General features: G+C 44.6%; 1 protein-coding gene across 1 annotated transcript in view; it reads left to right on the forward strand.

The window, feature by feature from the left end:
* The window catches only part of Aldh7a1 (aldehyde dehydrogenase 7 family member A1), a 30,817-nt gene that overhangs the window by 9,192 nt on the left and 9,025 nt on the right, over positions 1-12,600 (forward strand). Inside the window, exons 6-12 of the mRNA XM_057789091.1 lie at positions 419-551; positions 2,041-2,085; positions 2,632-2,709; positions 5,707-5,804; positions 7,541-7,582; positions 9,248-9,342; positions 11,121-11,205. Coding sequence (XP_057645074.1) covers positions 419-551; positions 2,041-2,085; positions 2,632-2,709; positions 5,707-5,804; positions 7,541-7,582; positions 9,248-9,342; positions 11,121-11,205 — 576 coding nt within the window. The remainder of the gene's footprint in view (positions 1-418; positions 552-2,040; positions 2,086-2,631; positions 2,710-5,706; positions 5,805-7,540; positions 7,583-9,247; positions 9,343-11,120; positions 11,206-12,600) is intronic.

A 12,600-nucleotide genomic window follows, 5' to 3' on the forward strand; every position in this document is an offset into this window, starting at 1 on the left:
AGGTCAAGAGACAACATAAAGAACATGGATCCAGATCTGAGGATCACGTGTTCTGTGCTCTGCTTATATCTTACCCTTTGTGTTCACATCTCCTGGGGGAACTTCCCACTGCCTCACTGACTTGTCTCTATCTTCCAAATGGGACCCATAATGCCCTTACCTCTGCGGCTCCTGAGGTATGAGGTGTAATGAACACCATTAAATTTGCTGACATGGTATAGTAATAAATAGTTCTGTTTTTTATTAAGTGATAAGTTTTTATTAAGTGATATATTCATGCCCTTTGGCTGTGTGAGGTGATCCAAGGAAGCAGCAGGAATCTTCTGGTCTGGTACATGCACTTCTGACCTGCAGAGGAATGGTTTAGGATTTTATTCTATTAACATTTATGTTCACTATGAATATTTACACACCTCAGGACCTGGCCATGCTCTCATCGAGCAGTGGAACCCGTTAGGCCTGGTGGGGATCATCACTGCCTTCAATTTCCCCGTGGCCGTGTTTGGCTGGAACAATGCCATCGCGCTGATCACAGGGAACGTCTGCGTTTGGTAAGCTGGGCTCGTTCTCCCTTCTCATGGAAAGAAGAGGATGAATTAATAGCAGTAGTGATTGCTCTGCTCAAAGGGTTTTAGATGTGTTAAAGTGTTTCCCAAACGTTCTCAACCAATACATGAAGTCACAGTGCTGATTGTCTTTATTTTTAATTTGTATTTTAGCATCAGTGAAGTGTTTGGATATAGCAGTGTCCTCTTCCCTCCCTGCTATTCTCCCTCTCAGCGGAGCATCGTACCTGGGTTCTGATACAAAATACCCGGAGTTAGGCTCCATATGTTAATGGCTCAGCTTCCAGTTCAGATGATTTATTTATTTATTGGAGGAAGACTTTGAACTCTTTCCTTTGTCTTCTAAGTGTGATTACAGGCATGGGCTACCTTGTCCAGGATTTTTCTTTTTTTTTTAAATATTTATTTACTTATTATGTATACAATATTCTGTCTGTGTGTATGCCTGCATGCCAGAAGAGGGCACCAGACCTCATTACAGATGGTTGTGAGCCACCATGTGGTTGCTGGGAATTGAACTCAGGACCTTTGGAAGAGCAGGCAGTGCTCTCAACCTCTGAGCCATCTCTCCAGCCCCATCCAGGATTTTTCTAAATTGATTTTTTTTTTTTTTTTGAGATAAGATCTCACTATGTTACCCAGGCAATCTTACCGCCTCAGCCTCCTGCGTGCAGGGACTACAGGCATGCAGCAGTGTGCCCAGCCAAATTTATTAGTGTTAAATAATGCTTTCAATAGAATATTCTCAATATCTCTATAAAACAAAATGTAGTTTGGTAGCATCTTGCTGAAGGAACCAATGCTTTCTGTTTGAGATTTCTCATTGCTGTGGCCAACTGCTTGATAAGAGGCAACTTAAGGGGGAAGGGTTCTTTTGGCTCACAGGCGGAGGGCGGGGTACAGTCCATCATGCAGAGGCGGCATGGTACCAGCTTGCTCACATCCGTGCAGTCAGGAAGCAGAGAAAGGAGAAGGCTAGTGTTCATCTGGCTTTCTCCCTTTTATTCTGTCCTGGAGCCCAGTTACAGGACGCTGCTCCCCATGCTTGGGGTGGCTCTTCCCCCTTCAGTTGGTGACCTCTGGAAGCACCTTTCTAAGCATGCTGTGTATTTCAGCACTGCCCAGGCAATGCTTAGTCCACTCCAATTGACAGTCCTAAGTAAGAATCGTACAGTGTTGAAATCACCTTGCTGTTATGTAGCTAGCTGGCAGTTACAGTTCCGACGGTCCTGCAGCAGGTGGGCTCAGCATTGCTCGGTGCAGGTTGAAGTTCATGAATGGATAAGTTTCCTTATGCATTGTGCCCAGAGACGCCACCTAAAGGACAGGTTTCCACTTCAGGTGCTAGAGTTATTTGTTGTCTAATTGGACAGAACCTATTCCCCGTAACTTTGTTTTTCTTTGTAATGAAAGGTATTTGCCTCTCCTCAAGTTAATTTTCTTTCTCTCGCTCTCTCTTTAAAAATGTCTCTAGGAAAGGAGCGCCAACAACTTCTCTTGTTAGCATAGCCGTCACAAAGTAAGTATGTGTGGTTTGCTTTCTCCTGGCATGACAGAATTTTGCAAAGATGATTGATGGGCACTGCTTTTTGTTTGTTTGTTTTGCTTTTTTTTTGTTTTTTTTGTTTTTTCAAGATAGGATTTTTTTCTTTGTTCTGTCTTTGTTGTGTCCTATAACTTACTCTGTAGACCAGGCCGACCTGGTGGTTAGGGACAAAAGAAGAAAAACAGCATGTACTTCCATGCTGATGACACTCCAGCCTCCATTCTGCTATATTGACTCAGATGTGTCTTCGTAGTTGGGCATATTTGATGAAAATATGTTTTAACCACTCATTGCTTTCCATTTCCTATTCATATTCTGTATATGTTTTCCTTTAGCACTCTGTTTTAAACCCAAACTTCCACTTGTGTTTGCAAACCTTATCTATAATCTGTGAGGAAACCCCAGGTCGAGTCAGAGGGAAAGTTGGGAAGGGAGGTTATGTGAGAGGGATTTCTCTCGTTTATAAAAATGTTCCGAGTGAAATGGTTGGCTGAGCAGTCTCTGTCGTTTCCTTCCTAGGATCATTGCCAAGGTTTTGGAGGACAACCAGCTCCCCGGTGCCATTTGTTCCCTGACTTGTGGTGGAGCAGATATTGGGTAGGTGAATGGTTGAAGAGCATCCTTCTGTTGAAGGACCCTGGGTTGATTGCTGGGAGTCTTTCACCATAATAACCAAACCCAGTGTGGCTAAAAAGGCGAGGAACCTTCTGTGGGCGTTAATACTGTAGACCTGCTATGCATTAATACTGTAGACCTGCTGTGTGTTAATCCTGTAGACCTGCTGTGTGTTAATACTGTAGACCTGCTGTGTGTTAATCCTGTAGACCTGCTGTGTGTAATCCTGTAGACCTGCTGTGTGTTAATCCTGTAGACCTGCTGTGTGTTAATCCTGTAGACCTGCTGTGTGTTAATACTGTAGACCTGCTGTGTGTTAATACTGTAGACCTGCTATATGCTCTTTAGTGAATAACCTTCCTGAGAAATACTTGTGTTTTAGTTCTTGACCTACTGATTCTTAGCACTTATATTTTTGACAGATAATAATTTCCTGATACATGAGTTATCCAGAGAACTATAAAACAAAGCTGTGACATTGCGTTCCATGTCTGAGGACTTAGCCTAGTGGCATTTCCTTAGCTGATTGTAACAGGAGACAGGGGATATAGCCCAGGAAGATACGGAGGTGGGGGGAGGGTAGAGTGTTAGTCTAGCGTTCAGGAAACTCAGGGTTCAGTTCCTAGCATTTAATATGCCAGGTATGGTGGCACATGTCTGTAATCTCAGGATTCTGGAGGTGGAGGCAGGAAGATCAAGAGTTCAAAGTCATCCTCAGCTACACGACAAGTTTGAGACCCTATCTAGAAAAAAAAAGGACTGCGTTTTGTTTTTGTTTTTAACTGCCACAGATTCATATGCTGTAAAGCCCTCTCTTTGAAACTGTATCGTATGGTGGGTTTTTGTTAGTTTTGTGTTGGTCTTGGGGTGGGAGCCCAGGAACTCTGTGTGTGTACTCTGTGTGTCCCACTGAGTTGTACCCTCAGCCCCTGCTGAGTGGCTTGGAGAACATTCATTGTTGTGCAACCATTGCTATCTTATTCCGGGGTATTGTCCACACCCACTTCCCACTGCCTTCCCCAAGTTTCTGACAGTCACTGATGTACTTTTTGTCTTGAATTTTTTTTTTGGTGCCATTTTGTATAAGTGGAATCATATAATACAAGTTCTTTTTTTTTCTTTTTATTGTTTATTTATTTATTAAAGATTTCTGCCTTCTCCCCGCCACCACCTCCCATTTCCCTCCCCCTCCCCCATCAAGTCCCCCTCCCTCATCATCCCTAAGAGTAATCCGGGTTCCCTGCCCTGTGGGAAGTCCAAGGACCACCCACCTCCATCCAGGTCTAGTAAGGTGAGCATCCAAACTGCCTAGGCTCCCACAAAGCCAGTACGTGCAGTAGGATCAAAAACCCATTGCCATTGTTCTTGAGTTCTCAGTAGTCCTCATTGTCCATTATGCAAGTTCTTTTTTTTTAACACTATCTTTATGAGTCTTTTACTTAGCATAAGGTCACACAAGCCTCTTGAATCTGGAGTTGACTAATATTGTTCTGAATCATCAGGAAAGCTGGGGTCACTTTTTTTTTAAACCAGCTTACCCTTTGACCAGGGAGGTTCCCTACGAGTCTAGGCTATCACCGTGCTGGTCTAGATGTTAGGTTCTTACTTCTTTGTTCATATGGATGAGAATCATAGAAAACCTATCTCCTACCTCCCTACCCCCATAGTAGCCACTGAAGTGTTTTCAAATGTCACTGAAACATGAGTTTTGTATTCTTTGGCCTACTCTGTCTTGCAGTCTGGATATCCTGTCCTTCTGTTGGCCTTGGCATCGCTCAGCAGCATACGTCATACGTAGGATCTGGCTAAGCACAGCCACCTGACATGCAGGCGCTCACGCCTGTGGGCTCAACCTGGCGAGTTGTACCTGAGTAATTCGCTCAGTCTGTCCAGTGTGCAGGCCGAAGCAGGGGCTGCCCTGCCCTGCATTGCTCACGCTGAACAGAAGCATGAACAACTGAACGGTGATGTTTCCGTCAGTAGTGTTGGAGCTGTGTTCCTGAGAAATCCCACAGCAGCTTTTAATTGTTTTAAAATTGTATATTTTGGGGGGAAATTTTAACTGGGAGATAAAAGGGGGGGTTCAAGGGAGGGTCTGATTTTGGAGAACTTGGGGTAGCAGACATGGCTTGAGCTTTGATCCTCCTGCCTTCACCTCAACTTCCGGGATTATAGGTATAGACCGTAGCATCCAGTTTTGTGCGGTTGCCTTCTGAGTGCTAGGAATCAAGCTACATCCCCAGCCCTAAGAGAAATGTGTGTTATCTGGGTTCTGGGGTTAATTGTGAGCAATTTGACTTCAAGGCAGTACCTTACTAAGTGGCCAGGATGGCTTTGAACTCACTCTAGCACAGGCAGGCCTTCAGCCTGTGCTCTTCCTACCTCAGGCTCCCAAGTCGCTGGGATCACAGGCTGTGTCATAGATCCGGTCCTTTTCTTTTAAATAAAGCCTGCGTGAGTACCGCCTTTGTGACTGGTGCCTGTAGGAACCAGAAGAGAGTTGGGTCTTCCAGAACTAGAGTTATGGATGGTTGTGAGCTACCATGTGGGTTTTGGAAAGTGAATCTGGGTCCTCTGGAAGAGTAACTGGTCTTTTTAACTGCTGAGCCAGCACCCCAGCCCCAGGTCTGGCTATTCTTAAAGGGGTCGTATTGCAGATCAGGGGCCTGAAAGCACCTGGTGCTCTTAAGAAGGCACAAGGAACACATTGTCTCTGCTCCCTCTCAGTACAGGAAGAACTCTCTTCGTGATCTAAGGAGGTTCCCTGAAGGGCTGTCGTAGCTCACAGAGCAGGTCGGCTTGCTTTCCCCGTACTGCTACTTGTGAATAGTTTGTTTCCTTACCTCATGCTTGGGATAGACTTCCTTGGAACCTTGACTGTCTTGCCAAGGGCCTATGTCATGCTTTTTGCTGGTACTGTTGGGTGCCGTCATTTCTAGGTGTTTTTTTGCCTGGGTGACTCTCTGTGTTCTCTTGCAGCACAGCAATGGCCAAGGATTCACGTGTGAACCTGCTGTCCTTCACCGGGAGCACCCAGGTTGGGAAGCAGGTGGCCCTCATGGTGCAGGAGAGGTTTGGTGAGTGTGGGCTTTGTGATGAGGGTTCGAATCAGTATACAATATCTGCAAGTTGTTGCCGGGCCTGGTGGCGCACGCCTTTAATCCCAGCACTTGCGAGGCAGAGGCAGGCGGACCTCTGTGAGTTCGAGGCCAGCCTGGTCTATATAGTGAGTTCTAGGCCAGCCAGTACTATATTGTGACCCTGTTTCCAAAAGCCCAAGAAACTGAAAAACAGCAAACCAAACAAAAAGCCCAACAAAATAAAGAATAAGGTCAATAAGGTTGTTTAAAAAAAAATCATATTTTAGTGTAGCAACTATGAGTGACTTAAAAATGAAATTTAGAAGACAGTTCCACTATGGTGACATAAAAAAATAAAACACACATAAATCTAAAGTAGTGTTAGTCTTTGTGAGAGTAGCTAATGAAAGATATTAAGGCCTAAATAAAGCCATCCTGTTTTCACTTTCCTGGTGTTTCGGCTTGTTAAGGTAGCAGTTCTTCCCAGGTGATCTCTGCGCTCAGTGTAGTTACTATCAACATCAGCTGGCTGTTTTGTGTCAAGCGACAAATTGATGCCAAAATTCCTATGGCAACGCAAAGAACGCTGAATATCTGAAACAGTTTTGAAAAATATTAGTGATGGAGAACTCATACTTCCTGATTGTACAACTTACCCCCAAATTATCGCATGAAGTCAGAGAGCAATGGGATAGAACCAAGAGCCCGTACATTTATCACTCATGGGTGTCTTATCCTCTTCGCACGATTGCCAGACATTTTCAGTGGGCAGGAACAGTCTCTTTAGACAGGTGATGCTCGGACAAGTAGATAGCCACTTGAATTAGTATGAAATTTTTCCTTGTCTTACTCTAAACCCCAAACTTAACTAAAAATGCATGCACAGACACACACACACACACGGAGGTCAGAGGTCAATTTGCAGGAGTCGATTCTCTCCATTCATGTAGGTCTTGGGGATTGAACTCAGGCTGCAGACTTTATTTGCTGAGCCATCTTGTCTTAAGAATTTCATTGCTTAAGGGGTCAAGGGTGAGGGTTTGTTTATAGGCTCACACGTGCCTTACCAGTTGCTACACTGCTGAAGAATTGATCTCTCCCTGCTCCACCAACCATTAACTGTGTATAAGTCCCCAGGGAGCCGTGGGACCCCACGAGTTCCTCCTTTTCCATAACAAGTGTTGACAGGCCCCATCTTATTTGGGTAATCACACAGCTACTTTGAGCTAATTTGCCATAGCCACATCCTGCCTGGAGGGCACTGATCCTTACTACTTTGGAGGGCATGATAGCGATGTCCCATCCCATTCTTGGTGGGCCTTCAGCTGATTCTCAGTTTTCTGACTAGTTATGAGTCAGTGCAATCACTGCTCAGGGAAGCTTCCCTGACCAAAGTGGACAGCAGCAGCAGCTATGTGCTGAACGCTTTGTCATTTACTCTCCCTAGAAACATGCATGTGCATGGGCTCACACGCACACAGTGTGTGCACTAAAAAAAAATAATAAATAAATAAATAAAAATATATGAAAAAATATCCATTTTCAGTGTATTTCTCAAGAACATTCTTGTATGTATGTGACTGTTGTACAATGTTATAATCGTCATTAATATCATTGTTAAGCTGCGTGAATAATGAGAAAGTAAACGAAAAGATAACTAGAATGGCTCTAATGTGAGCCGGTGTGCACTGAATACTGGAACAGGAAATAATTGTGTCTGTTTTCTTTTAAAGGGAAAAGCTTGTTAGAGCTTGGAGGAAACAATGCCATTATTGGTAAGGCTGCCCTTTCCCCTTTGCTTTCTGTTCGTTTATCTTGAATGTGTGGGACTTGCATAGAAGCACATCCTTTCCCAAGCCCTGTGTGCTTGGGACTCTGTGCTCATCTTTAGGAATTTCCCTTAGGAGTCAAGACATGAACTTGGCTTAAAGGAAGACGGTGCTTAAGAAACAGGATAATGTTGGGAAAAATGTTACCTGGGGTCCTGAATGTGGGCATGAGACTTCTGTTGTCTCTAACGTGGCATTACTTCTTCATGCTTTTCCTTTTCTTGTTCTCTAGGCTATGTGCTCTTCTAGAATAATCAGTTATTTCCTAAGTGACTTGCTGATTTCTTTAGGTTTCACACACACAAAGTTGACCTTTAGCGGAGTATTGGGGGCTTTCATGTTAGGAAGGAACAATTCTTTTTTTGTTTAAGATTTTTTTTTTACTTTTAAGTGTGTGTGTGTGTGTTTGTGTAAGTGGGTTCAGGTACCTGAGGAACCAAAAGAGCCATCAGCTCCCCTGGAGCTGGAGTTATAGGGGCTTGTGAGCTGCCTGACATAGGTGTTGAGAACCACTAGGGTCCTCTTCAAGAGTAGTACATGCTCTTACTCTACTGAGTTATTCCCCTGTGCAACTTTTAAAGCCGCAGTTTGTTCATCTGTAACGTAGGCTAATGATGCCCCCGTCTGAATGGATGGAGGGAAGGGCTAAAACACTGTGCTCTGAGATCTGATGTCAAGGACACAGCTAGTACACAACCTCACATGTACAAGACCCTGGATTTGGCCCCCAGCATGGCTGTGACGTGGGCGTCACTTAGTAGGAAAGCAGTTTCTGGGAAGGAAAAACACACCACAGTGATGAAGAGTGAAAATACACCACAGTGATGAAGAGTGAAACTCGGAGAAAGAGACAGAATAAAAAGGAATCGAGGAACTGGGAGAACAATTAAATAGTGGGATTACAGAGTTGTGAAATGGATGAGGTGTCCAGGCTGTGTGTGTGAAATGCCTCTTTCCATCTTCCTGATCCAAGGATGCTTAGGTTGGAAGGTGACAGCATAGGAGGGGACAGTGGCGGTAAGATTCCAGAAGGCACAAGGAAGCAGATATTGTAAGTCATAAATTATCCTCTTACCAGTTAACCTTGTAAAGATGACTTTTCCTCGTCTTAGGGGAGAGGAAGAGGAATGGAGGAGACGGTAGTGATAGGACTTTACCTGGATGTCTTCAGGGGAAGCTGGAACAGATTTTGATCATCTCCTGCAGCAGGGACAGGCTGTCTCATGTAGGAACAGGAAGCTTTGTGGCAGTAGGGAGTGGACTGGGACAAACGAGCAGCCTGATGGTGGCAGAGCTCATGGGTTTCCATGCAGCAGTAGTGAGGGGGTCTCTAAAACAGAGGTGAAAGGTGACATGATCCAACCAAGACTCAGTTTACCTGTGTATTGGGTAAAGGTTGTAGTTTCCATTGCTCTGTCATCATATACCCTTCCCTAGAAGAAAAGCAGACCTTCCCCCTTGGACGTGTGACTCTGTACCATGAATCGTCTGTTCTGCAATGATTATTTTGATGTTATTGTATTTTCTAAAGGCATTGCTTTAAACTGCTTAGCAAATATTCTCTCTGTCTGCCTACTGCACACTGATGGCGCACACTTTTGCTTCTTTAAGCTTTTGAGGATGCAGACCTTGGCCTGGTTCTTCCATCAGCTCTGTTTGCCGCCGTGGGAACAGCCGGCCAGAGGTGTACCTCTGTGAGGAGACTGGTGAGTGTGTCCACACACATGCTTGAGATTGTCCTTCCTCTTCCTACGAATGTGTGTCTGTGTCTGTGTGTGCTCTGTGTGTTGTGTGCAGGCGCCCTCAGAGGGCCCAAAGCAGGCATCAGATCTCCTAGATCTGGAGTCCAGGTGGTTGTGAACTGCTCAGTGAGGGTCCTGGGAACCAAACATGAATCTTCTGGAAGAGCAGCAAGATTTCTTTAACTGCTAAGCCACCTCTTCTGCTTTTTGAACACCCCAGTTTAATGAATTCTTTTGACTGGGCGTCATAGAAGAGTTCTTAGAAAAATATATTCCCCAAACATGAGTGGCAGATGTATGCTCCTCCTCCACTCCTGTGATGGTGGCAGATGCTAAACCACACTAAGCTGCAGTGGGCTCAGGTGACGGAAGCTGGACGCAGAGGCGATACCAATTTTGAGTCAGAGTCCATGACTAACATGGACTAAGTCCAGTGTCTTCTAGGAGATCAGACGAGTCAAGTTCTAAAACTGTTAACTAAACAGTAGCTTTGCTTTTTCATAAACATTTCAAATATTGTAAGTGTTGGCCTCGAGTCTCAGATTTCACTCAGTGTGATATGGCTTATTGAAAAGCAAATGACTGTCACGTCCATTCTTTTCTTAGTATATGGTTTGAACTGAGGTGTTGGCGTGCACCTGTAATTCTAGGACTTGGGAGGGTGAGGTGAGAGTCCTTTGAGTCCAGGAGTTTGCGTTTAACTTGGGTGGTGTTTTAAACACACACACACACACACACACACACACACACACACACACACACACACCCCGGTATGAGGAGGTGTTGTCTAGCTTCAGTGTGTTCAGTGTGGGGGATGTAGGTAGTTAAATTTATATACTAGATTGAATTGTATTTCAATTTAGAAATAAATCCTTGATTTGTTTGTGGCTCTCCTATAGTGAAAGACTACAGCTAAATAAGTTTTAGGTATAAAATTTGGCTACATTTATATTTAAAAGCTGCCACAGAGTCATAGAGGGAACTGATTCTGTGTTATTTTCCCTCACTCCCAATTATGAGCAAATGTTTTATATAAGACTGATTTCTAAACCAGACTAAGTTGAAGAATAAGTGACAATATGATCTTTAAAAACATGATTTATTTTCATGTGTGTGGGTATTTTGTCAGTGTGTATATCTATGCACCTCATGTATGATTGATACCCTCAGAGGCTAGAAGTAGTGTGAAAACCCCCTGGGACTGGAGCTACAGGTAGATGTTTGTAGCTTAGCAGGCCAGGCTCTTAGAAACTTGATACAGACATGGTTTACGGTGTTTTCTTTGGTTGCATTTCTGGGTGCTTTTTTTGCTTGAGACAGAGTCTCATGTATCCCAGGCTGGCCTCAAGCTTACTGTGTAGCTGAGGATAGCCTGGAACTTCGAATCTTCCTGCTTCTATCTTTCTAATACTGGGCTCGTAGGCATGTGATATACCATACCTGATGTGTGGTGCTGGGGATCAAAACCAGGGTTTCCTGAATGCTAGATCAGCATGAACGGCTAACCTGCGTCCCTAGCTTTGGTTTATGGTTTTACTTCAACATCCACCTAGAAGAGGTGGTTTATTTTCATAGCTAATGTTAAAACTAGAAAACTATGTACTAAAAGCATGGGTTCAGTTTCTTTTCAGAGATGATAGTATTTTAGTAGTTACTAATCAGTACTGTTGAGGAACTTACTTACTGTCTGAGGACGTGTGTATTCACCTTGCTGTTCCCCTGATTGCTTGTTCTTGACGTAGTTTTTGCACGAAAGCATCCACGAGGAAGTTGTATCAAGACTGAAAGGTGCCTACTCGCAGATCCGTGTTGGGAACCCCTGGGACCGTGAGTAGCTGGTTCTTTTCTTAAAAGTTACTCCCTTTTGACAGCTGGTGCTACCTGTACTTCTGAGCTTCTGAGTTGGAGGTAGTGCTGGGTGCCCTTTTCTGAGAGGTCTGAGGGCAATTTGATGACTTGTCTTCCTAGGTTGAATCTCATACTTGATATATGTAAGAGCTGAGGTCCTGGTTGCGTGGGGTGATGGTTGGGTGGGGTGGTGATTGGAGAGGGTGATGGTTGGATGGGATGATGATGGTAGGATAGGGTGATGCTTGGATGGGGTGGTGATTGGATAGGGTGATGGATGGATGGGATGATGGTGGTTGAGTGGGGTGATGGTTGAATGGGGTGATGATAGGGTGGGGTGATGGTTGGGTGGGGTGATGATGGTAGGGTGGGGTTGGATGGGGTGATAATTGAGTTCTTTTTTCTTTTGCTGCTGTTATCCTTTCTAAGTCACCACCATCTGCAGGGAAAGTGTTCGAGTCCCTAGACCTGCTGCTTCCATTGCTGTCTTTCATAGTAACCAGAGTGGTTTCTAGGATGTATTCTATGCTGGGCATGGTGGTGCATGCCTTTGAGCCTATTACTCAGGAAGAGTTAGAGGCAGAACTCTGAGTTTGGGGCTAGCCTGGTCTGCATAGTAGTTCCAGGCAGCTAGAACTACATAGTGATAGCCCATATTTTAAAAAAAAGCGGGGGAGAGACAAGGGAAGGGTTGGTTTGGGCCTGGGAGGATGGCTCAGGGTTAAGAGTACATACTGCAGAGACCCAGAGTGTACATATCAGGTGATTCACAACTGCTTTTTGTGTTTGGGGAGTGGGTTGATACAGTGTCTCTTAGTGTCGCCATGACTGGCCTTGAACTCAGAGAGATCACCTGCCTCTGCCTATTACGTGCACCATCATGTCCAGCTTTTAAAACATCCAGTAACTCCAGCTTCAGGGGTCTGATGCCTCTGACCTCTGCAGGCACCTACACTCATGCCTTCGCCTACACAAACACAAGCATACACATAATTAGGAATAAAAATAAGTGAAAAAAATATAATTCACCTTTTGGCTAGGGACACTCCAGTGATCTTACTCTGCTTATACTAAGATCAAGATTCCCTCTGTGGCAGATTCCCAGGCTTTTATGATATTGCACCTGCCATCCTTCCGCCTTGCTTATTGTCCACTAGATCCATGTCCACTTGGCCTGGGCTCCAGTTTGTCCAACTTTCCAGTGTTTTCAAGCATTCCTGGCTCTTTGCTGCTATTTCCTCTGCTAAAAATAACCTTTGCCGAGGTCTTCCCATGACCAACGGCTACATCCTTGCAGAGATCTAACTCCCTGTGGTTCCTTAATGCTCTAGTTTCTGGCAGTTGGTTTGTCTACCCCGTTGAGCTGCACACTAG

The sequence above is a fragment of the Chionomys nivalis genome, chromosome 14 (assembly GCF_950005125.1).
Source record: "Chionomys nivalis chromosome 14, mChiNiv1.1, whole genome shotgun sequence".
Classification (NCBI taxonomy): domain Eukaryota; kingdom Metazoa; phylum Chordata; class Mammalia; order Rodentia; family Cricetidae; genus Chionomys; species Chionomys nivalis.